General features: G+C 43.2%; 3 protein-coding genes across 8 annotated transcripts; 1 reads left to right on the forward strand and 2 right to left on the reverse strand.

The window, feature by feature from the left end:
* Positions 5,235–7,611, forward strand: LOC110430743 (protein BOBBER 1-like). The gene is made up of 6 exons (XM_021448631.1): positions 5,235–5,820; positions 6,414–6,586; positions 6,715–6,763; positions 6,897–7,063; positions 7,143–7,226; positions 7,315–7,611. The coding sequence occupies exons 1-6, from the start codon at positions 5,397–5,399 to the stop codon at positions 7,351–7,353; spliced, it is 936 nt and encodes a 311-aa protein (XP_021304306.1). The 5' UTR covers positions 5,235–5,396; the 3' UTR covers positions 7,354–7,611.
* Positions 8,230–11,294, reverse strand: LOC8057885 (NEP1-interacting protein-like 2). Of its 2 annotated transcripts, none has more exons than XM_002438068.2 (5): positions 10,802–11,278; positions 10,475–10,653; positions 9,810–9,893; positions 9,427–9,585; positions 8,230–8,569 (listed from the first exon to the last, which is right to left on the reverse strand). In XM_002438068.2, exons 1-5 carry the CDS (start codon positions 10,926–10,928, stop codon positions 8,447–8,449), a joined length of 672 nt encoding a protein of 223 aa, XP_002438113.1. In that variant the 5' UTR covers positions 10,929–11,278; the 3' UTR covers positions 8,230–8,446. The 2 variants fall into 2 exon arrangements, with proteins under 2 accessions (XP_002438113.1, XP_021304326.1); XM_021448651.1 differs by lacking the exon at positions 8,230–8,569 and adding an exon at positions 8,986–9,295 and having other exon boundaries at positions 10,802–11,294.
* LOC8065533 (aberrant root formation protein 4) lies at positions 13,835–25,361 on the reverse strand. Of its 5 annotated transcripts, XR_002448124.1 has the most exons (16): positions 25,143–25,361; positions 24,934–25,045; positions 24,641–24,832; positions 24,381–24,530; positions 23,323–23,395; positions 22,443–22,621; positions 22,271–22,327; positions 22,018–22,172; positions 21,855–21,922; positions 21,499–21,773; positions 21,350–21,421; positions 17,683–17,760; positions 17,250–17,444; positions 15,700–15,751; positions 14,974–15,109; positions 14,234–14,370 (listed from the first exon to the last, which is right to left on the reverse strand). XR_002448124.1 is itself a non-coding variant. In XM_021448703.1 (15 exons), the coding sequence occupies exons 2-15, from the start codon at positions 25,042–25,044 to the stop codon at positions 14,156–14,158; spliced, it is 1,872 nt and encodes a 623-aa protein (XP_021304378.1). In that variant the 5' UTR covers position 25,045; positions 25,143–25,357; the 3' UTR covers positions 13,835–14,155. The 5 variants fall into 5 exon arrangements, 4 of the variants coding, with proteins under 4 accessions (XP_021304378.1, XP_021304381.1, XP_021304379.1 ...); XM_021448703.1 differs by lacking the exon at positions 14,974–15,109 and having other exon boundaries at positions 13,835–14,370; positions 25,143–25,357; XM_021448706.1 differs by lacking the exons at positions 14,974–15,109; positions 25,143–25,361 and having other exon boundaries at positions 13,942–14,370; positions 24,641–24,657; positions 24,759–24,832; positions 24,934–25,080.

Here is a 26,033-nt window from a genome sequence, read left to right on the forward strand (position 1 = left end):
GAAATCACTCAAACTTCAATCCTCTCTAGGCTCTTGCAACTCTCTTGCTCCACAACAAGTTTCTCTGATGTTCAAATGGGCAAGAGAGCTCTCATGGACGAGGTGGAGAGGTATAAATACTATCCACGAAGTCCAAAGGTCGGCCAACCGTTTTCCACTGAAAACGGGGTCACCGGACGCACATTATGTTGCACCGGACGCACTGCACCGAGCGTCCGGTGCTTCACAACGGCTACCTGTACTTCTCTCTGACAGGTCACCGGACGCTAACTCCCAGCGTCCGGTGCACCGTCCGGTGCTCGGGGGAACTTTACAAGCTCCCTGCGCATGGGACCGGACGCTACCCGTTGCGTCCGGTGCTAGCGTCCGGTGCTCAGGGAAGGCTTGCAACCTCCCTGGGTATGGGACCTGACGCTGCCCGGTGCGTTCGGTGCTAGCGTCCGGTGCCTAACCCTAAGCACCACACTGTTCCAACGGCTAAGGACCTCACCGGACGCACTCACAGAGCGTCCGGTGCAGCGTCCGGTGCCCCTTTGAGCACCCAAACTTCGTCGAAACGCGATCGCTCCAAAACAAAGTTGGTTCCTCTCGATCTAAGGACTATCTCTGAGCTGCCTAGTGTTAGGTTTACCAAGTGTGCACCACACCTAAACCTAAAGCCTTGCCTAAGTCAAGCTACTAGATCAAAGCCCCTCTTAATAGTACGGTCAAAGGAAAACAAAGTCCTAAACTACTCTAAGTGCCCTTCTTCACCATATGGCACTTAGACCTAGTCTAGTCTTGACGATGTCCATCCATCCTTTGAAAACCGAAACAATTTCCACTATTAAGTAGGCATGTACGTCCCTGTCCATCGAGTACCTATTTACCATGACCTTATCTATGACTTTGCCTCTGCAAAACACACGTTAGTCATAGTAATCAATAATGTCATTAATCACCAAAATCACTTAGGGGCCTAGATGCTCTTTCAATTATCTTATATAAATCCATACTTGCACAAACCGTGGCAAACAGTATTTACCATGAGTCTAGTCCAAGGTTTATGCTCGGTTCAGAGGGGCGGACTAGCCCATACGTGACCCAGTTGGAAATTAATTAAGAAAAATGTTTTAGGCCTTGTTTAGTTCATAAAAAACCAAAAACTTTTCAAAATTCTCCATCACATCGAATCTTGTGACACATCCATGGAGCATTAAACATAGATGAAAACAAAAATTAATTGCACATTTTGTTTATAAATCGCGAGACGAATCTTTTAAGCCTAGTTACTCCATAATTGGACAATGTTTGTCAAATAAAAATAAAAATGCTACAATGTCAAAATCTAAAAACTTTTTGGATCTCAACAAGTCCTTAATTAATTAGATGTGCTGCTTTGAGATCTATGTTTAATTTTTAAAAGGAGGAATACCACACAGTTCTCCTACATTTAATATCAAAGAACAGAAATTACTTTCTTCCACCTATTACACTCTAAATCATTTGTTCGTCCCTCATTTTCTTTGTCACTTGGTCTGAGATCCCTCACTCTCTCCCTTTTCTTCTTGAGTTTGGAACCATAAAACTTTTTTTTGGCATTGCATCAGTCATGTCTTGGCTGCACAACATATGACAGCACGACTGCAGGTGTATGGCTCATGTTGATGTTGAATTGAGTCACACACAAGTAAGAGTTAGCACGCTCGAGGTCGCACACGAGCTACCACGCAGCAAGGATGCCTGAGATCAGCTAAACTGACCATTGTTATGTGTAATTGTGTATGGGCCGGTTTGATTGGGTGGCTTAGCCCCCAACCAGACTCCCTGCATGCACTCTCTTCATGTTTGGTTGCCTGTTGCATGCTCTTATCCAGACTTAGATAATGCAACTAGAGGCCCTTTGTCAGGTTCCACATAAACAAGAGGGGGGGTCGTTGTCTCAAAGCCAGACTCGTCTAAGGCATTCCCCTAACGCAGGTCACCTCCTCACCACCGAGTGTATCTAACCCCACCGTCGTAGGAGCCTTGGAGGACTCCTCAGCGATAGCTCCGCGTGGTGTTGTCACCGTCGTAGTTCCATGACTTGAGCGTTGTGTGCACACAATAGAGTTCCTGAAGGCGTGATGGTAAGAGTGGTCGAAGTCTGGCACGTTGGTGAGCTCGCCAGAGGTCAGAGGATCCCCGGAGGTGTGCGACGTGTGCGGAGGAGGTGGAGAAGAGCGAGGGCGCAAATGTAAATAGCAGATGCGAGACAAAAAGAGATAAATATGGAGACTAGTAGGAGTAGCCCCTTGTTAGCGACGCCTATGGCGGCTAGCGTCAATCGGCGGGACATGTGAGTATGCAAGACGTCACCACCGCGTTTGAGGCTAGGGCTCCCTTCCACGAAGAAGCAAGGGTGTTGGAGGAGCATGGTGCGGATCGGTGGCGTATGCTAGCTGTTTGATGAAATGGCAACACGGGCAGGTGATGAGATGTAGGATGCGATTGAGTTAAAAATCAACATGAGAAAAACAAGATGATTATGGCATAGCAAACAAGACAACCAAACAAAATTCTATTCAGTACATGCTTAACAAGAAGTTTTTGCATTGAACAAGTCTGGCTTGAGCTAACCTAGCTTAGGACTTGTTTGGTTCCGCTTTTAGGCTTTGTGTGTATGTTGTCGGATTTACCTTAATCCACATGTGTTGGGCTAGAATTTAGTTCAAGTTTCACTCTAATTCACCACATCATATTTGAATTTATGTGAATCTACCTATATACAAACAAGACTTTAATCGTATTGTGGACTGCTTGCCGCAGCAATTGCTGAAAAGTGTGCTGCACCGATTCTCCACTTCTCATGACTGTGTGCCTCCAAGGCTCCAAGCCACACATAAGACTGTGTTCCAACAACCATGACCCAAAATATAAGACTCACTTGTCCTTTAGGTAGCGCTATAAATAAAAGGTTTAATACCTATTTTTGGTCTTCTCCAACAATAAGATCCAAAAGAAAACCCTTTCTGCAAATAAATCTCGGATGAGTGAATACCTAGATTTTGGTTATGTCTCTCCTGACATCCAAAGTAGGCCTTTCATATAGGTCAGTGGCGGATCTAGGATTTCATAGCTGGGTAGAATTATAAAAAATTTTCAATGCATATGTGCAATAGTAATAGGGGACAAAATCAATACAAAATTGATCTTGGTGCACAGCTTAAGTAGTACATATAATTTTCTTAAAATATATGCTAGGTAAAATATTTATTTATCCTGGTAACAAGGCATCAGGCAAAGTGGGCATAGTGTCGCCCCTAGTAATAATCAAAGTATATATAAATTCTTTATCTATGTTACATGAACACAATGCAATATTTCTTTAAAAAAATCAGAACGCAACAAAAAAAAGAAAACGTAACCTTCAATTCTTACTTTGAAGAATAATTTGTGTTCACCTTGTTGTTGCTTCAAGCCGTATATGAGAAAGGCGTTGAGAGGGAGCCGTATATGAGAAAGCCTACAAAGATCACTGAGCCGCCACCGCCGCTGGAGGAATGCCATCGATGTGGGGTTTCTTTGTGATGAGTTCATGGGTTGCCGCTACTAGTTGTTCTACTAGGCTTAGAGCAACTTTAAGAGTTTAACTATTCTTATTGTTTATGCTATTTTAGAATTTGTATAACAAAAAGTAGACTCCAACTAATATGCTATCTAATTTTTGTAAAATAGGAAGTTGGCTTTGAAAGCCCTAGTTTGGTTTTGGATAATTGATGAAACCCTAGTACTAACCTCTATACTAAGTGTGTGTAGACTTAATGAGGTTGGTACATACCAAGTGATAGAGCAAGTGATGATCATGGTGATGATGGTGATGACCACAAGATGATCAAGTGCTCAACTTAGAAAAGAAGAAAGAGAAAAACAAAACCCTATGGAGATCAAGGCAAAGGTATTGCTTAGGGTTTTAGTTTTGGTGATCAAGACACCATAGAGGGTGTGATCACATTTAGGATAGATAGCCGTACTATAAAGAGGGGAATTCTTTGGCTAAGTGGTTATCAAATGTCACTAGGTGTCATTGTTCATGTGCATGCATTTAGAACCTAGTAAGCTAACTCAACTCCTTCAAAGAAAATAATTGTGAAAATACTAACACACGTGCACTTGTTGGTACACACCTGGTGGTGTTGGCACACTTTGAGAAGGAGGTTGAGGTTGAAGGGTAGAGAGGGGTTTAGATTCCTCTCTCCGGTGAGAAAATGATATGCATATTTTCTATTGCGCCGGTGAGAAGTTTGGAGAAGTAGCGGGAGTGCACCGGACGCTGGCGACGGAGGCACCGGACGCTGAGTCTACCGGTGTGCTATCAGTGCCTGGCTCTGTTAGGATTAGGCACCGGACTCCAGGCACTGGACGCGGGTTAAACTCTGTTGGTGCGTCCAGTGCTGCCTAACTTCTACGGGTGTCTCTGACTGAGAGCACCGGACGCTCAGGGTGCGTCCGGTGTCCTTGCGCGTTTGCAGTGCCCTCTGGGTAAGGGACCGGAATACAGGGGCATACCCCTGGCGCCGCCTATGATATAGGTACTCTATTGAAGACTATATGTACTATGTTGGAGACCTATTTTAAATTTATATTCCGCAATAAGGCCTTGTTTAGTTGCACCCAAAAACAAAAAACTTTTCAAGATTTTCCGGTGCATCGAATCTTGCGGCACATGCATAAAGCATTAAATGTAGATATAAAATAGCTAATTGCTTTATCTGTAATCTACAAGATAAATCTTTTGAGCCTAATTAATCCATAATTAAACAATAATTACCAAATACAAATGAAAAATGTTATAGTGTCTAAATTAAAAAATATATCTAAATAAGGCCTGAGTCTCCTCTTGAAGACAGCCTCTACCAAAGTGGTCTATTTTCCTTGTTTAGTTCCAAAAAATTTTACAAAATAGGAATAGTAGTACTTTCGTTTGTATTTGACAAATATTGTCAAATCATAAACTAACTAGGCTCAAAAGATTCGTCTCGTCAATTCCGACCAAACTGTGCAATTAGTTTTTATTTTTGTCTATATTTAATACTCCATGCATGCGTCTAAAGATTTGATGTGACGTGAAATATGAAAAATTTTGCAAATTTTTTTGAAAACTAAACAAGGTACCCTAACATGGAAGCAATGTGCTCCGACCCCACCTGTCACCGACCGCCTTGCTGACTCTAACCAGAGACGTCTCGAGTTCCAATTCCAAGTTCCAACTCGTTTCCACTTCCGTTCCGGGCTTGCGGTCGCCCCCTCGGCGCCTCCATATAATCGAAGTCCAAAAGCCCCGTTTCCCCTCATCCAAAAAAGACCAAAACCCTCGCGAAGTTCTGAGATCCATCCAGACGCATCGCCACTCAAACCCTAGGTTGACGGATCGCTCCATGGCGATCATCTCCGACTTCAAGGAGGACGAGGCTCCGCAGCAGGCGGCGGCTGCGCCGGCGAACGGCCCCGGCGTCGAGGAGGCCCTCGTGGCGGCGCTGGAGAGGAGCGGCGGCGCGCTCCCCTTCCTCGAGGCGGCCATCGATGTCGCCCACCGCAGGTCCGGACTGTTCCGCGACCCTGCGGCGGTGAGCAAGGTCACCGCGATGGCGGCGGCCGTCAGGGCGCAGGTGGAGGCCGAGGAGAGGGCGGCCAGGGAGGCCAAGAGAAAGGTGGAGGAGACCGAGAGGAAGGCTGCCGCCGAGGCGCAGAAGGTTGCCAAGGAGACTGCGGCTGCGGCGGCGGCGGCGGTGGAGAAGCCAGAGAGCTCGGTGGAGAAGGACAGCATGGAAGTGGATAAGAAGGAGGAAGGCAACGTGAGACGTGAGTGCTCTATTCCCTTGCTGCCCTGTTTTGAAAATTGAAAATGTTATATTGCTGCTGCGTTTTAGGGATTTTGTTGCTATGTGGAATAAGCCCGATCTAGCATATTCTGGTGATTAGGCTTGTGGAGTTAGGACAAGCTAGATAGATTGGGGTTGATACTCTGATTAGCGTATGTGGTTTGATTTAGGTATCTATACTCTAGAACTTATAACTTATAATTTGTTAGGAAAAAGAAACTACATTAATAGGCAACAAGATGCTTAGAACATATAACTTGTTAGGAAAAAAAAACTACATTAATTTGCCCTTTATTTGCTTCTCATTGACCTTAGAGTAAATTATCCATTGGTCCACTGTTGATTGCAGTCCGACAAAAGTTCTCTCTCTGTTGTAGTGGTCTGCTGAGGCTTGGGTCTGTGCTGCGTTATATGTGAAACTATATAAGTTGAAATTGCTAACATGATGCCCTAATAACCGTTTTATTTCATTATTGCATCTTTAAGACAATTCTTCAGATGTGATTTCTACTTCTGCATTTTATGGGATCTCCTAATATAATATCTAATTTTGTTTTCATTCCTAATAATCAGAACCAAATGCTGGAAATGGTCTTGATTTGGAGAAGTACTCGTGGACTCAACAGTTGCCAGAGGTTAACATCACCATTCCTGTTCCTCAAGGAACAAAATCAAGATTTGTGGTCTTTGATATAAAGAAGAATCATCTGAAGGTTGGTCTGAAGGGCCAGCCACCTATCATTGATGTAAGTTGCTACTGCAATAAATTTCATCTTGTCTTATGAGACAACAACGTTTCTGGTGAACCAAATGTGTTTTTACAAAATACATATTCTGGGCTCTAACTTCCTGTTGGTGCTTTCTTTATTACCAGGGCGAGCTCCATAAGCCAGTTAAGGTTGATGACTGCTTCTGGAGCATAGGTAAGTCAATTGGGTTTCAGCCTGCTTGGCTGCACTTATATATGGCTGCTGCTGCAGCTGCTTAATCTGAGCTCACTTTTCTTTGATCCTAAGCCCCTTACTGATAGAAGTATGGTTGCCTAACATTTTGTAGAGGATGGAAAAACTCTATCCATATTGCTTACAAAGCACAACCAAATGGAGTGGTGGAAGTCTGTTATAAAGGGTGACCCTGAAGTTGATACCCAAAAGGTGGAACCCGAGAGCAGCAAACTCTCTGATTTGGATCCTGAGACTAGACAAACCGTGGAGAAGATGATGGTAAGACACAGAACCTGATGTTCATATGATTTCGTAAATGCTGCTTGGAAATAGCTAAAATCGTTCAATTGGTTTGTAGTTTGACCAGCGCCAGAAGCAGATGGGCCTTCCAACTAGTGATGAAATGCAAAAGCAAGAAATTCTCAAGAAGTTCATGTCTGAGGTAAGTCTGCAGCAAAGCCATTATGTATGTACGTTGGCTTTCCATCCTATTTCGTGCATCTGATTCGTTTCTCTTTTTTCCATGGCAGCACCCGGAGATGGACTTCTCTAGAGCAAAATTAGCTTGAGGATTTGTTCGGGCTTCTACCAGTCTGCATTAGGTTGTCTTTGAGTCCGTTATTAGTGTGAAACAAATTTTGATCAGTTCTTTTGTAATGTGTCAGAAATATCATTTAGAACTGTGACATGTGTCTAGAACCAACCTAATGGCTGGATTGTGTCAATTTTTGTACGCTCTGTGCTGCTTGCTATGCTTGTTAAATGAAGTTACACTGCTGTAGCGTGCTCACGATAGAACTAAAGAATTCTGTTTGTTGGCTCAAATATTGGCTCTGTCCTCTCTGCCTATTCGGCTTAACAGCCCATACACCTTGGTGCCATGCTCGACTCCTTGCCCTCCAATTTCCAATCTCTTCACGCCACATAGACATCAGTTGATAAGCCTTGGGGAAGGGTTTCATTGAGAAGTTTTAGACAAGTTTCTGTATTTCAGACATTACTAATTCGCTGCTTTGAAGTGTGAAAGAAATTTTAGGTTTAGGCCTTGTTTAGTTCCAAAAAATTTCTTCTAGATTTCCCATCAGATCGAATGTTGCGGTACATACATAAAGCACTAAATATAGAGTAAAAAAAATAATTAATTACATAGTTTGTCTGTAATTTGTGAAACAAAATTTTTTAGAGTCTGGTTAGTCTATAATTGAATAATAATTACCAAATATAAACGAAAGTGTTATAGTACCCAAAACAAAAAAATTTCTCCAACTGAACAAGGCCTTTGGTGTTTGGATCGGGTTCCGTTCGCTTGTCTTATTAGTTGTACTTTTTTTGCCAGCCAGCATAGTTTTTTTTTACAATAAATCAGTCAACAGTAATTTCAGTCATGACTTTTCGAACCAGCGAACAAAGGGACAACTTTTCGGACCAGCGAACAGGGCTAACTATTGGCTTTAGCCGATCCAAATAGGCTCATAATCATTATTATATATGCTCAAATAAAATGAGAATACATGAAACTCAATCACTTATGAGTAAACCTTTGCTCACAATAGGGACAAATGCAGGACTTTAATTTACATGCTATGTATCTTTCTTTCTATGGTAGCAACTTTGCAAAGGCATGACCGCATGATGATAACCCAGAATCCAACATGATCTAACCTACACATCCTGCCTACATACTGGGCATGAACCATGGTCAATGAACCATCTGTCCACACAAGGCTGATGGAAGGTGTGAGAGCACTTTGGCAACTTCCTCACTGTCTCTCCGCTAACAACATCCTGGGAGAAGGTAAACTGTCAGGACTAACAGATAAAGTTTAATTGAAACAGTAGAAATGCCTTTTCTACATCAGCATCAAAAGAATCCTAACCGAAGCATGTCATTTCAAGAGAAAAAAAAGAAGGCTAACTATAGCATCAGACACATACAAAACAAAATGTGAATACTTCAATACTTCCTCCTGTCATCAAAATATGATGTGTACGACAAGATTTGGTCAAACCTAAAAAAACTATAAACTTCAATAACTTCTAAATTATTTAGATTGGATACATGCAAGATATATATACATTTATATTGGAAAATACTTGCAAAATTTCATAATTTTGAAAGATTTTAAAAAATATATATTCTAGAAGATAATGGTGACCATTCAAAGTCAAATGTGACACATATTTTTGGACCAGAGAGAAAATTAAAAAGAAAAGCAATATCAATTTTGTTCAATATATTGCGCACAAGCTAGTTTGAGCTATGCGATCTAACCAGAGAACCAATGCATACGGCACTTAAGATAACTTGCCCTAAAAAGTCTTTGGAATGTAAGGCAAGCAACCAGTAGGTGGACAAAAGTGATCACCAGAGTAAACTATAATCAATCTATGAGCTGGAGTGATGGGCACTCCTGATTCAACTCCCACCATCTTAGTTTCAGCCATGTTAATGAGTGTCAAATCACACTTTCCCCATGATTAATCAACTGCCAACCTCCAAAAGGAAATGCCCTATGCACATCATATTAATTTATCAACACAAAACAAAGCAAGCTCCTAAACAGTAAAATTCCCAGAGAATTATGATTTTAACGCAGGTTAGTTTTCCACTAGAAAAATATGTAATGTGACATTATTAGTACCTGCAGGCAAATAGCGCAAGACACGTTTTCACCAATCGATTCCTGCTTCTGTTCAGTCACCACATGACGTGGCAACTTCTTTAGAGTATCTTGTGATAGCCCTTCAGATAAAACATCTTCAAGGACATCGAACAGATCATCATTGTCCGCAATTCCAACCTGTTGGAAAATATCTACTACTCTGATAAAAAAAACATGCCATGTAGCAAAACCTTAAAACTACAGGAGGTCAACAACTTCAAATTATCCAGTTTGAGAACATGTAAATTACATGTGCATTGTAGTATTAAAAATACTTGCAAAAATGTAATGTTGTAATGCGTTTATGTGCTTTCTGTCAAAGAGGATGCTGCTACCAGTGGTAACTAAAACAACAAACAGACCTGCCAACGATATGCCATATATGCTGATGGCTCATACTGCTCTTGCACAAATCGAGCATGAAGGAGTTGTTCTATGAAGTCCCCCTGGAAAATGCAACAGGTGATTCTCTTAAATGCATGTCCCCCATGGATCACTGAAAATAATGTGGTTGCAAAAGTATAATTTCCGTGGTCTGGGTTGAATGAACTAAGAATACTCCCTCCGTCTACGAAAGAATCAATTCCTAGGATCCGTGTCAGTCAAACTTTTTAAAGTTTGACTAACTTTATAGAAAAGAGTAACAACATCTATAATATAAAATGCACATTATATGAAAATATGTTCTATGATGAATATAATAATACTAATTTGATACTATAAATCTTAGCATTTTTTTCTAAAAATTTGGTCAAAGTTTAAAAAAAATTGACTTAGGACAACTCTAGAAATTGACTCTTTCGTGGACGGAGTGAGTACTATATAATTTCCATAGTCTGGGCTGAATGAACTAACAATACTATATAATTTCCATAGTCTGGGCTGAAGGAACAATACTAGGAGCATATAAGAATTTCCAAACTAATTCCGATGGAGTTTCTGTAGCTAAAGCAAGACGGATACACTCTATTGTTTGATTTTGCACAAGTAATCATGCCGGATGAATGTGAAGAAGTAGGTCACGGACCATGGAGGATGTGCTCTGCGGGCTCGATCGGTCCGCCCTCCAGTAGGCGCGCGAAGCCTCGAGAACCTCGATGGAGAGCACCGCCCCCGCAAAGGCCCCCAGCCCGGCTCCCCGGAGGACGCCACTGTCGGAAGCTCGGCCGGCCAATGCGCCGGTGAACGCCCCCGTCAGGCCTCCAGCTACCCCAGGCAGGCAAAACAGTGAAATCCGCGTCAACAGAATACCAGAGGCGGCAGAGCACGCAAACCAAACACACAGAAGCAACACAATTAAGGTGCCGCGTCAACGCTATGTGGGGCGCAGCCGCGCAGGTGCGCGCTTGCTTACCGACGGCGAAGATGCCGGTGAGGGCCCCCGAGAGGACGCCGGAGAGCAGCCTGGGGAGGCACGGCCCCGTCGCTACGCTCCGGCGCTCCTCTTCCGCCGCCGCCGTTGGCAGAGGCGGCACTTCCATGACTCCTCCAGCCTCACGGTACGGGGCCGGGGCGGTCCGCCTCCACGCCTCCGCAAACTAAGAGCCGAAGCCGATCGAGCGTCACGGTAGCTTGGCCTGGGTCCAACTGGTGGTTGGTTGGTGCACGCGTGGTGGAGGAGCTCGCCGGGAGAACAGCGAGGAGGGAGAGGGGGGACAGGCGTGAGCGCGTGACGCCGCCTGAAAACGATGTGCGGCTTGGAACGGCTGATGGGTTGCTGCCTTGCTGCTGCGCTAACCATTCAGAAGCAAAGCAGTCCGCATTTCCGCGCGTGTTTTCCTTCTCGCGGGTCTAGGTTTCGAGAAAAATTGCTCAGAACTGTAGCATCTGGCGTGCTGGAGCTGGGATGCACGAAATCTTTGAATCTACACGCAACCGGGATGTACAAGAAGCCAAGAAGGTAATAAGAAAAATAAGGCCTTGTTTAGTTCCCACAAAATTTTGTAAAATTTTTCATATTTTTCGTCACATCGAATCTTGCGTCACATGGATGGAACATAAAATATAGATAAAAAATAACTAATTACACAGTTTATCTGTAATTTGTTAGATGAATCTTTTGAACCTATTTAGTCTATGGTTGGACATAATATTTGTCACATACAAATGAAAGTGCTACAGTGCCTATTTTTCAAAATATTTTGGAACTGAACAAGGCCTAAAGAAATATAGCAGTTAAATTGTGAACCACTATTTCTAAATGCTGGCATTTTTTTTGCCACTTTATTTGTATAAAATTTTGGAATACAAATACTTGACGCCTAAGAGCAACTCCAAGATATTCTTTAAAGCCTTCCTAAATGTTACGAATAGAGATTTTTGGTGAAAATTACCCTCTATCTAAATGGTTATACAAATATAGTCATCTTTTATTCTGGATTTTTTTGCTAGCCACAAATAGAAAACGAGAATGACTCTCTAGAATGCGCACGAGAGATAGAAAATCTGTTGTAGAGTGAAGAAATATAGAACGCGATTCTTATGAAAATAGTTGTCTAAATGATGATTTAGAGAGTGAGATTAGCAAAGACTCTTGGAGATGCTCTAAAGTTTGTGGAAAGACACATTTTATCTAGTTTATCTTAAAATTACTATGGAATAGAAATACTTAAAAATAACTGCATAAGAGTATTTTGGGTTTTATTCTACAAATGTGAATTACTTTTTTATATAAAAAATGTGGCTTACCTTAGTTACTATTGCGCTCAAAGTTAGCAAGCAGGAGTACTGAGCATCTCCAGCAATTGCCCTACATCAGGACGCCTCATGGGATTTGAGAGTTTTTCTTATTTTTCAACTTTTAAAGTTCTACGCTATCTCCAGCAATAGCTCTCAATTTTGAGCTTCTACTTTTTTTTTGAAAGTGATCCTTATGTCAATTTCATGTGTTTTTCTTTTCTTTTCTTTTTCTTCTCCCATCTTCTATTGTTGTACGGGCAGGGGCTCACCGGGGAGGCACATGGCGGAGAGGGCCTTGGCAGGAGGACTTCGCCACTTCGGCCTTGTTTAGGCATTGTTTACGCCCAAAAAATTCAAAACTTTACAAGATTTCTCGTCACATCGAATCTTACGACACATGCATGAGGTATTAAATATAGATAAAAAGAATAACTAATTGCACAGTTTACCTGTAAATCACGAGACGAATCTTTTAAGCCTAGTTACTCCATAATTAGACAATATTTGTCAAATGAAAACGAAAATGCTACAGTGTCAAAACCCAAAAACTTTTTGCATCTAAACAAGGCCTTAGTTCACGGAATTTTTTGTGTTCGGCTAATGTAACACTTTCGTTTGTATATGAAAATTATTGTTCAACTATTGATTAATTAGACTCAAAAAATTCGCCTCGCAAATTACAAATAAATTATATAATTAGTTATTTTTTATCTATATTTAATATTCGATCTGCATACGTTTAAAAGTTCAATGAGACAAGAAATCTTACAAAAATTTAGAAACTAAACAAGAATTTTGTTGCGGGGATGTGCCACACGATGGAGGCCTGGGGGAGTCAGTAGAGCCAGACCAGGTGGCCTCCCTACTTTAGAGGCTTGAATAGAGACTATGTCGGACTACGTGTATCAGAGGCTAGAATAAGAGCGTGCTAGGGACTATATAAAAATAGAGGTTAGTAAAATTACATTGTTGGGGAAAATATATAAACACAAATATAATTTACAAAGTATGTTGGTGAAAAGAAAACGTCAATAAATGAACCGTTTTGGATTGTCCCTACAGACTTGACACAAGAACTACAAAAGAATTGTCCTCAATCTCTCAAAGTTTAACTTCTGCTTTTTTGCGAGACCTCTCAAAGTTTAGCTCATTTGCCCTTGGAGAATCTATGGAAATTTTGATTTACTCCTAGCGGAACCTTCACTTGCAAAACTAGATAACTGACCACCCAAGGGGAAGCGTACATCGCTTACCTCATTGCTTAGGCACATCACTTTGCTCATTACCGAGGTGATAGTGACACGGTCTAACAACCGGAGTTGCATCAGAGGCACCCGTTTTGCAGTTACATCAGGGGCAGCCGTTTGGATTGTAGTGGCCAAGGTGGAGACATTTGGAGCACCAAACGGATGATATGATTAGTTTGGTGGAAGATCGACCAGGGTAGCTGGCAGAAATGGCGATAGATCACCACGAGAGAACGTTTCAAAAAAAAAAAAAAACCCCGAGACCAAACAGAAACAGAAGTATGCAAAGCGTGCGAGGAGCTTCGAGATAGCCCCGCTACAAGGCGTACCGTGCTTTCTAAAAAAAAAAACAGCACAAAAACAGACACAGCCAACAAGCACACTAGTGCCATGCCTAGCCTAATAATATCAAGCCGTGCCTTGCCAGGCCGGGCAGCCAATTTTGCCATCCAAAATGAATGTACAGTACACAAGAGGCACTCATCACACACGGTCATAGACGCACGTTAATTCATTATGTGCAATCAGGGGTGTCGCACGTTGTAGGCAACCGGCGCAACTGGTCACGGGTTAACCACATTCTATTTGCTTAGTCTATCTATGATAGTAACACATAAATTCGTGTGAACACACTAGACACACTTTAAGTAAAACCAGACTTCCTGGCCAAGTCGCTGTAAAGGACGTCAGTATACCATAAGCTGAGGAATTAGTATCCACGAGAACATTCCATCTAGATACAGCACTCGGCACTGTATGGAAATGACTAGGTACCAAAAACTTCAGCAGCCCTTCAATTTTTCCTCCACCAACTCAATGCAGCGGTATAACACCAATTGAACAAGATTTAACGTGCACACTATCTCATTTGTAACCTCACCAGCATCCTTTTCATTTTCCAACTGAATTTCCGCCGCGATTGGTCTTAATGGGGTCAGCCACTCCAAGTGCACCTTGTGCAATGTCTCTTTCTGAAACAATTTTCCAGATCTTTCTCCTGATCAAAAGGGGAAGACAAAAGGTGATCAAACACATAATCCATTGTGGCACATGCAAATTCTAATCCATTAATCAGGCGATGATGCAAAACTGAGGAATCCTTCCTACATTCTGCTGGTTTACAAGAATGGAAAAAATTGACAAAAAAACACACATCTTATCAGTTCCATTACCAATTTGAAATTCCATTGCACAGTACTCTCTCCATCCCAAATTATAAGACATTTTTTTTCTAAATACTCCCTCTGTTTTTTTTCAAGTGTCGTATTTGGTTTTGGGAGAAAATCGCAAATAAGTGTCGTATTTTGTCTGGCCGCACCGTTCGCTTGGTTTGCAGCAGTGGCGGATGCAGTATAGGTGCATGAGGGTACGGCTGTACCCCCAAAATTTTTGTAGAAACACTATAAGTATATATACCTATATTGTATTATTATCTAGAACACTTTATCAAATAGCAATCTCTTGAGCTCAATTACTTAGACAAGAGGGATAATAGTCTGCAACCTTGTACTATAGCTCTTTCTTCTAGAAACCAGAATGAACACATGAACATAACATAAGTATAAGATAAATATGAGAATTGGGCCACTTAGGTCTGTACCCCTATGATTGAAATTCTAGATCCGCAGAAGTAATTGCCATGCAGGAGTAATTGCCAATCGCTGTACACGAAGCGGCATAATCGAACAGAATACAGAAATGTGAAGACTTAACTCAGAGTTAATCTCTGCCTTGGTCTGTGCACAAAAGCCAAATAAGACACTTAAAAAAAAGGACTACATTACTTTTGTAATGTATTTAGAAATTGCCAAAACCATCTTATAATTTGAAATGGAGGGTATGCTTCTAAGGTTATTGCTCTTTGGAAAGTTATATAGGTGCATGACTTAAAAATTAGGAATAAGGATCTTTGGAAAGGTTCATTACCACTTCCAGACATGAATAAGGACATGTATGTGCATGACTTATAAATTAGGAATAAGGACCGATGCCAGACCCCCAAGTGTTAATTTCAACTTTTGGTAAGATTGTTTTTAAAAATCTAACAATTTTGCCAACAAAGTTCATTGGATTTGACACAAGTTATATAATATTAAACCAAAATGCTTAATTATGACCACAAAATAAGAAATCTACATTGATGGAAAAAAAAACCTGCAAAATTTTGAACCATATTTCAAATAGTAGTTAAAATATTGCAGGAGTCGAAATGTAGTGGATGCAAATACAGGCATAGCATGAATTGAAAAAACAAGAGTACATCACGGCTGTGACAAATTATCAATATCTGAAGATAAATTGTTAATGTTAAGTTTTTGGACGTTACCTCTTGAATCTATTATCAGAATAAATCTTAGCAAGTTTAGAGCTGATATTACCTGCATAGAAATAGGACAAACGTGAAATATTCTAGGAAGTTATTTCCAGACAAAAACTGCACAATGTTGTGAAAACTGACAACACAATTAGTAGGGCAGACAAGTAAAATTTACAATAACAGAGCACCTTAAATAGAAACCACTGAACCAAGAACCCATTGGTCAAAGAGTGGCGAACACATAGCACCAGAAGGCCACCTTGCTCAACCATATGAAAGGAAAAAAGGTTACTGGAGATAAGCAGATGGCCTAACCAAGGTGTGATAACTGTGGTAGGTGATGACCAGTGGGTGAGGTGCTGGTGATGTAGAGGAACTTAGGCTACGCTGGCCTGAGCTTAGGCGCACAACAGGCCACGGTGATCAATACTGTACAACTGTAGCTAGTTGTAGCACAATAGCACCACCTCGCATGCGCAAGCGAGCGACAGGAGGTGCCATGCTTATAGAATAATGAAGGCGCTGCCTGCTTTGCTACCGTTATTTTTCATTGTGCAATATATGCAATATAATATGCAATATTAGTGCCATATATTGCAATCCTAAAAAATACAGTATTTGTGGGCTGAAAATTCAGGAACCTTCCAAAACGAATTTTTTGGTCCAGTTTTCTTCTTGTGCTGTTGTGTACATGGGCAACCCGATGGGTACCCGTGACTCGAGCGGGCATGGGTTTGGCATAGAATCAAACCCATGATGGGTCATGGGTTTTTTAGCGGGAAGATTTTATGTTCATGGGCATAGGTTTGGATTGGCAAAACCCAGCGGGTTTGTACCCGTTGCCATCTCGTGGTCGCGCACAGTAAGTGTTGGACGGCTGATCGCCTAGCACGTCGTGGGCTACCTCATCCGGAGTACTGTCCCCTTTGTGACCAAGAAGACCTTGTCCCCTCAGCCTACAGAATTCCTTCCATGCTAGGTGGGAGAAAACTAGCAGCAGCACTGTTGATGGGTTGATGAGGCAAGGAATTAATTCGCTCATTATACTCGGAGCTTGGAGTATATGGAACAATCGCAGTGGGTGTGTTTTTGATGGAGCATCTCCAAACTTAGCTTGTGCTTTGATCATAGCTGGCGAGGAGTGCCACTTGTGGTCTATGGCAGGGGCTCTAGGGCTATCATTCTTGACTGCCCTCCTCCTCGGTAGTTGAGTGTCTAGCTCAGCAGTGGTCGCCTTGTGTAGTTTTGTCACGGGTGCGAATGTAATCCTTGTAGCTGTTGGGGCGTAAAAGTGGGTGTTTGTGGTGTCTGTGGGGTTGCTTGGGCTCTTGCCCTCTTCTCTTCTTAATATAATGAGGCACAGCTCTCCTGTGTTTTCAAGAAGAAAAATCAAAGAGGCCAACCAATCATAGCCGCAAAGAATTTGATCACCGAACCAGATCCCATTTCATTAGATTAGGAAGGAAATGATCAGTCAAAGGAATTTCCTAAATCATTTGCCTATACACAAGTTATCATTACTTTAAGTGCAATAATAAGATCATTAAAAGGAAATATACCTGTTCACTGTGATCAGGAAGGCAAGGAGGACCACCTTCTGGAGGCCTCAAAATCAGCTCCACTAACTCAAGTGCATGAGATGCCCAGCGCGGCAACCCGCTACCTCGAAATCCATCATCTTCAACACAATCATTGTCAGCTCGGCGACTCTCTCTCGAAACTTCCTCCCTCACTAGATCAAGGAGAATTGCAGTCTGACAGTAACCAGAAGTCAGAATTTTATTGATGACGCTAAAACAGAAACTCAAATTTTAAGAGCCATGTTTGCCATTCTCAACATAGTGCCTTAGAAGATTAAGGTCAGTGGTTAAGGGCAGTAACATTCATATAACTCTTTGTCCTCCAATATATTACGAGCATACATAAGATGGAGTTACCAAAACATAAAGAATGACTACTTGAACATAGTGTTAGAGAAAACAGTGTCCTTACCAAGGATGGAGATGTACTATTGTTTACAAGAGCTTGTAAGATGTCAAATCTCTGAGATGATGGCACCATTGAAATAACCTGACAATTTCATGTCATAAATTAGTGCAATATTAAAAAAAAAAGCTAGGCAAAACAGTACATAGGACGTAGAGATGCCATTCAAAATCAAGCTATCATCATGGAAATCGTGGCAATTATAATTTTCACACTTGTTGCAAAAATATGCACCAAAAGTGAGGAGCAAACTAAAAAAATACGTTAATTAGATCCATGCCATTAAGTTCAAGAAAAAAATAGATCCATGCCATTATAATTCAGCTGTTTCTGAAGTGCACCTGTTATGACGGGCATAACATACCAATGATTTCAGGTCGTCCGATTAATCGCGATTAATCGTCCAGGTCGCTCCTAGGATTCGATTAGGAGGTCCGACTCGATTAGTTCGACCAGAAAGCTGGTCGCCCGATTAATCGTCGATTAATCGCGATTAATCGTCGATTAATCGCGATTAATCGGACGACTAGGTAAGATGGACGACCAGGCTTCTGTTTTTTTGGGCCTTTTCTAACTAGGACTGGGCTAATGGGCTTTAAGTTTTTGGCCTGTTAGGGTTTAGGTAGAATAGAGGGGCTGCAGGGGGGTTTGGGACAGCAATATGGACCTTTTGGACAGTGCAGAAAAGAGAAGAAACCAACTCCCACAAGTAATTCACTATCTAAACACTAATGTAGTCTTGATGCTGGCTTGATTGTGTATATTATATAGTATATATAGGGGTATATATATAGGCATATATGCCCTGAAATAGCTGGACGACCAGGTGGACGACCAGGGCCGACCAGGGCGATTAATCGCCCTGGTCGACGATTAATCTCGATTAATCGCCTGGTCGGTCCTAGAGCGACCAGCTTCGACCAGTCGACCTGAAATCATTGTAACATACCAGCGCCGTAAGCCCAATAGTGGCTAGGAGAAGGCGGTGGAATTAGGGGTTTAGCCCATATACACCGCTATTTTTAATATTCTTAGGGGGTTTTCTTATAGTTGCTATTATTAGAGATATAAATATTTGTAAACTCTATGGGACAAATTAAGCAGAAACATTATTTGTTTCCGGCTTCCTGAAGGGAGCTGGGATTCCTCCGACCTCTAACCCTAGCCGCACGCGCAGCAGCAGCCACGGCGCCTCCTCGCCGTCTTCCTCGCGTGCTCAAGCCACAACCTCCTCCTCGCGTACTCATACAGCCTAAGATCAGTCCCCGGTAGGACTAGGGTTCCTATCAGCACCACTACTTCTCACCAAATAGGATAAGTGCCATTGTAATTCAGCTCATACTTGACATATGCCATTATGCACGATGAGAGCAACCTTGGGCCACATGTAGGCATACGTACAGCTTCATACTTCCGCATAGGTCAAAATTCCCCTGCTACTCCCCTCTCCTTCCACTCACTGACATATGGGTCCTACTCCTCATACTTAACGTCTCTCTTCCTGTCTTCCCACAAGGCAGACTCCCCCTCTCTGCGCTAGCAGCCCAGCGTCACACTCCCCCCCCCCCCCCCTCTCTGAGCCAGCACTGGTGCTGCCCAGCATCACACTCAATGCCGCCATGCACGCTCCATCAGGATGCACTAGAGGAGGTGGAAGCTATGCAGCACGGATACGGATACGTGTATCAGTATCGGACGGATACGGATACGCCATTTTTTGAAAAAACCCGATACGTGGATACGTTTTTTTATTATTTTTACAAAAAATAAAGGACATTAAAATTATTGCAGCCGATCGGTATGTATGGATGATCTCTAGACTACTCCAATCATTTCACACCTAATTACTACTTCTCCGAGTAGTGGTAGTTGGAGGGGTATTTTTGGCATGTAAATGTACAACACGTCTTCCCTGCCTGTGCTTAGCTGGACCCAAGATAAGATTTTTTAATCTTCTTTCTCTCCCCAACATTCTTCCCCACCATTTTGCACGACTGTGCTCCTGCTGGCCTGCTCCTCGCAGCTCCTCCATCGGCGCCATGCCTTCCTCCTCCCGTGCTGGTGAACGAGGTCCCTCTCGGCGCAGGCGGCCAAGCGACCATGGCTGCGCCCCACTCCACCCCACGCGCGTGGGTAGCAGGCGGCCCATCTGACGCGAATGCAGCACGCGAACCTCGCCGGCACAGACCTCGTCCAGCGCGGGGTGCGGCGCGGTGCGTGGCCGGCGGGCAGCCCGCCAGGTGCAGATGCAGCACGGACCTCGCCGGCACGGGTGCGGCGCGGGGTGCGGGTGCGGAACTGCGCATGGCCGGCGATTAGCGCACCAAGGTCAGTGTTGGCTTGTTGGGTATGCTATGCCGTATCGCAAACACCCAAATAGCTTGGATACGTATCAGTCCACGTATCGGAGTTTTGTTTTATTTATTTTTTTACCGATACTTCATGGATACGTATCCATCCCGTATCCAGTGCGTATCCGTATCGGATACGTATCCGATACGGGATACGTGGCCAACCTCACGTATCCGTGTAACGTAGGGTGGAAGCCTCCATGACAAGGGGAGTAAGAGGCCACCATAGTATGGAGGGCCTCAAAGAGCTACATCTAGATGAGGGGCAGGATGGTGAGGATGAGCTGCAGGAGGTGCGCGATCATGATGCCCAGGGAGGCGGCAGCAGAGGAGATGCTCTGGCAAGTGGTACCAAAGCTCAAGGCGATGGTTGAGTTAGTTCTCAAGCCGAGCCTCCAAGCGGCGACATTTCTAGTTCGGGCTCCAGTGGCCCATCCATGACGGTGACAAGCCAGGACTCGTCACCACCGCCATCTGCAGCGGGAGCAGCCAGAGGCAAGCAGCACCGTAACAAAGAAGCTGGATCCATGACAAGAGGGGCAGGGTTCACGACAGAGAAGGATGGATCCGCCTCCATCCACACTCGGGGCACGTCACGGGGTACCGCGCGTCCTACTAGTAGTAGATCATGTTGCACTCCCACAAGTGACGCAAGGCCTGCTACTTTCACATCGTCATGACGTCCGACGCCCTGAGGGCCACCGTCCCACCGCCATCATCTACTAAATGGGGCCAACACGGTAGCCAAGGAGCTCTAGGTCCATGAAGGAGGCCACAAAGGGCACGTACATGTAGTTGACGCGGGGTATCGGCTGTAGGTGGAGGCGTACACGGACATGGCCTTGGAGCGGAAGTTCGCACCCATGGCGGTCGACCGCCGCATCTTGCGCATGGGCACATCATCCTCGTAGAAGACCACAACTACAGAGGTCCATAGGATGGAGTACCGGAAGTGCTACTCAAAGCGCGAGCTTCAGACACCGGCATGCATGAGCTCATCGTCAGATGCCACAAGTGACGATGGACTAGGGAGAGAGGAAGGGGAAGATGCAAGGTTGTAAGTCAAGTGGGAGAGGGGTAGGATGGGTATTTTCTATTTTGGACCATATGAAAAGTCTATGCAATACATACATGACCTACATGTGGGGCCAATGTCACTAAAGACGTATAAGATAAGATGGCATGGTTCAAAGGGAAGCTAAATTGTAATGGCACACGTCCTATAAGGTGAAAATTAGTGGTCGCCTCTGAAACAGCTGAATTATAATGACATGGATCTAATTAATCCATACACATAGGAGAGAGGAATTCAAGGTACTTGCCTTTTTCAAAGCAACAAAAGCTTTTTTCCGCACCAATGCCGCAGGGGCAGCCATCATAACACTTTCAATGGCCTATCAATCAATGTCATTAAAATGTTTATGCAGTACAATAAGAAATTACCACATTTTTGTAAAAGGCAGAGTGATACCTTGAGTGTTGCAAAAATACGAGGAGCATAGCATGTGAAATCTACATGATTATTGATCTCTTCAACATGATTTTCACCAGCTAGAATCAGCATTAAGTTTAAACCATGGGATTTGATTATCCATGGGTAATGAATTGAGGATAGGACATGTTTAAGCATGGTAATTGCTTCCCATTTCTTCATATGGTTGCCTTGAACTTCCTTCAGTGCTAATTCCAACTGTTCTCCAGCATACTTTGACATATCATTATCATCATACATATGTGTCCACACAACTGTAGAACAGGTGATACAGGTAACCGATGAGCATATAAACGATACACGAAAGAAATTGCTGTAGTAGAAACTATCACCACCTGAAAGTGCTGCACCATCCATAGCAAAGGAAAAATACTCCACAAAATCAGCATCTTCCTCTGCATCACTTTGCAAACAAATTTATCAGCTGAAACTAAAGCAAACCAAATGTGAAGAAATGAACAGAAAAGAAACTGGAAATAAATTGGATGAGTTAGACACCTTTTGGAAAGTTTATCAATTGCCGCTGTGACATCACTGCCCGTTAGCAGACCAAGATAGGTGAATCCACTAGATATAAGAAAATTGAAACTCTGAAAAATAACTGAACCACAAGCAGAGAGAATATCCTGCTGTCTGCTTTGTGATACAAGAGCCTGAAAGTAAGATGGCATGCATTGCACCATTATATATATCGTATTAGGGTAAAGGAAGAAAATAAACTGTAAAGAAAAGCGCCATCTCATGTACTCACTATATTCTGAAGGGAGTATAAACCAAGAATTGCACAGAGATCTTTGTTTTTGTCGAGCTTTCAGTAGACAGAACAATAATGCAGAATTAATGAGAACATAGAAATGATAAACAAAATGGTAAAATAAGTTTCAACATTAAACAGCTCACAATAGGTACTTAAATCAACAAACCATTGATTTGCACATTTCTTGAATGGCATTGCCAATGTTATGTGCTGCATTGAAGAGATCAACAGCAGCACTTCCATGTTCCTCAACACATTCTGATACAGCAGTATGCATAACTTTAAGGACAACAGGTAGTGCCACCTTTACTTGCTCGATATATCGCCTCTGAATTAAAGTAAGCACTGGCCAACGAATAATTAGTTCACAAACATTGAATAACATGGATACTAGTCTTTTAGACAGCAGGTGAGCAACATATTTGTAGAGTTTATCTACAGCATGCAGTGTTATCCTAAATAGTAAACAGTCATGTTTAACATTTAATCAGTTTAGACAGTTTAAATGGCGTAAACAGTTTTCTACTGTATCACCAAAATATACATACTTATGAAACAAAACCTTGTATTCTGCAAGTATACATATTTATGCATTGACATCTGACGGAAAAACAGAATATACTATGTCTTCCACTAGCGCATTGACAGTTTATGTATCCACTTTCAACATGATGGAAACTAAAGTTAACAGGCATTTCTTGAATCTAATTCACTTCAGCAAATTAATCATGTTTACTCCATATTTCAACACTTTTTACCATTTAAACGCTTTGGCCGTCTAATTAGCTGTATATGGCCTAAACAAGACAGACACCTCTTGTTTACTGTTTACATGCTGTTCAAATGGCAGTTTAAGTCATTTAGGTGAAAACTGACTATAGTGTATACATGTCAGATTATCGGATTTTTTGGGGAACAAATTAAGGTGGATATTAAGATAATAGGCCCAAGTTTCAGATAAGATGGGGCACAACAATTTTACAAATATTGAACACGGAAATGAGAAGATATTTGTAGAAGTTTTCACAAGACAATAGTGCACATACCTTTAGCAAGTGCATCAAGTAGAAGAACAAAACTGGATAAGCCATTTGGTAGCTCCATTGGTGCATCTAATGCCTGCATTAATCAAATACAATAGGTTAAGCAAAAGAGATCAGAATACCTAAAGGAGCCAAGTATCAATTGTTCAGAGTCAGAAAAAACACAAGATTATAACTTCAGAATGAATCAATGAGGAACCACTTGCACTACACAAGTCTGGGCTAAGACGCGAAAGGGCCTCTAGCTGGGTTGAGTAGGTGGATTGAGTAACCTGGGTTCGACTCCATGTGGGAACGAATTTCAGTCTGGGGTTAAAAAAAAGTCCCTTCGTCTGTCCAAAACCAAAGCACCGATCTAAGGCACAGCCCCGGTCATGACCGTTCTCACATGGACTACGGTGCCGCTGTGTATGGGTGCGGCAGGGGTTGGGGTCTTACCCCCTACTGGTCAAGTTTTTCTTAGTTTGGGCAAAGACAACATCAGATTGTAAGACTAATCCAGATCTATTAGATGAGAAGAAACCATATCAATCATCTCAGATCCCAAATGAACCTCAGTCATAAGCCTTTGCATGCACATATACAAGTACATCTGGGTGAGAAAGGAGCCAAGCTTCTCCCCGCAAAATGTTTGCAGACAGCATTTTAAGTCCCTTTTGGAACAAGGAAATTCTTCATGTTTCCTGCGTTTTTTCCTGTGAAAGTGAACTGATTCCTGTGAAATCCCTGTACAATTTCCAGGAAATTCCTGCAATTCAAATGGGCCCTAAGTGTGGAGAAATTTCCTATCAGCAAATGTACACACGACCTTCTCCACAACTTGCAAGCATTAACAAGCTCAAATTCCCAAGAGCAGAGGAATTTTCTATCATCATTGCAAAACAACAGTTACACCAACCAACAACAACGCTTGTCTTATAAGTCATACTTTTTCTGCCAGCCAATTTTTCTAAGACAATAAATCAGCGAACAGTACTTTCAGTCATGGCTTTGCTTTTCGGACAAGCGAACAGGCTCAAGAAGTCAAGAACTTAACACATATAATTTGAAGTATAACAAACCTCACAGAGGATGGAGAGCATGTCCCTCGGACTGCAATTCGACACGAAGAACTTGAGGATAGCCGCGGCAACATCCCGGCATCTCCCCATCTGAGCCCCTAGCTTAGCCACGGGTTTGGGAAGCACAAGGGAGAGCGCATCAAGGGCCATCTGTTGTCAGAAAAAACAACCAAATCAGTACGCCAAACATCCATCGTTCTCCGTTCTCCCAAGCCCACCAAAAAGTCGCAAGACACATCAATTCGAGAGCGCGTTCCGACCTGGTTCGAGATCGATGACGGGCGCGAGAGAAACTCGAGCACCTCGCGGAGCAGCTCTTCGGAGGCCCCTGGCCTTGACGCGTCTTCGCTCCCGTCATCGACCTCGGCACTTACGATGGCTGCGGTGTCAAGAATGTCGGAGATGGTGAAGGAGGCGGTTTCGGCAGCATTGGAGTTGCCGGAGTCGCAAGCCTGTGGTGGAGACGGAGATGGGGAGAGTTTAGAAGGGTTCCGGAAAGCAGCAGGTGGTTCGAGAGATTGAAGTGTACTAAGATCGTGGGTTAATGGGTTACCTCGGAGAGGGCGGTCAGTGCTTCGCGGAGGCGGGCAGAGTACGGGGCTGCAGGGGAATAGCTGATGGGGGCGTCGCCGGTGGTGGCAGCGGAGGGTTCGACGGCGGCCATGCTGCGGTGCGGCAGAAGAAATCGAGTCAAATAAACTAGGGGAAAAAACTAAGGAAGTGCTGACTGCTGAGACAGAAGGCAACAAATAAACTCGCCACCTATCAGAGTCACCACTCGCCGTCACCGCCTCGCCGGAGCCCAGAGGTCGCGGGATCCACGCGCTGTCCCGTCGGTGGAGAAGGAAGAACTATCCGCCTCGCCGGTAGGGCCGCTGGCTTCCGCTGAGGCTCGTCGCCGGCGGCTGCTCCTCTCGGTGCTGAGCGGCGGCGGCGCTTTGCCTGCGCGAGGAGTGCGCGTGTGGGGAAATTGGCTAGCAAAAAATGCTTTCTCTATAATAGGCCAAACATTTGGACTAAACTATAATAATATTTTGTGTCTTTTTAATCTTTTTTCTTATCTATAAATATATATATTTATTTCAAAAGTAATCTTTTTACCCTCAGTCATTAGATCGTGAGGGCAGCTCCATTACAAGAAAAAAAAAGTCACCATGGCATGGCTGGTTTGCTGCCTTAGGCCAGTCTCTACACAGTTACCAAAACGCCACATCAGTCAAAATACAGTGAAACAACAAACGAAATTGATTCTCACAATGGTGAGTTTCATTGCAGCGTTTCACATGTTCATTGTAGCATTAAATACTAGTATTTAGTTGTGATCAAATGTACTAGCATAAACTCTGTAGCCATTGTGTGTCCAGATCAAATGTAAAAATACTCAGATCATAGAAAAACACCCTGCTAGACAAACTCATATACCGAAATATTGCAAATTGACTGAAAAATTGACTCATACAGCAGAATCGGCGGATCCATGGAAACACTTGCCCAGCTGCTTGCCCCCACGAACCTTCCCTCATCTGCCTTGCGGATCCATGGACAGGACGGGGCTGGAGACTCGGTGGAGGCTGCTGCTCCTACCAGCGCGCGACGTCCCGATCGTCGCATTCGCGTACCGCTCCTCCTCGACAGTGGCGGCCTCGGTCCACG

This window comes from Sorghum bicolor, chromosome 10 (genome assembly GCF_000003195.3).
Source record: "Sorghum bicolor cultivar BTx623 chromosome 10, Sorghum_bicolor_NCBIv3, whole genome shotgun sequence".
Taxonomy (NCBI): Eukaryota; Viridiplantae; Streptophyta; class Magnoliopsida; order Poales; family Poaceae; genus Sorghum; species Sorghum bicolor.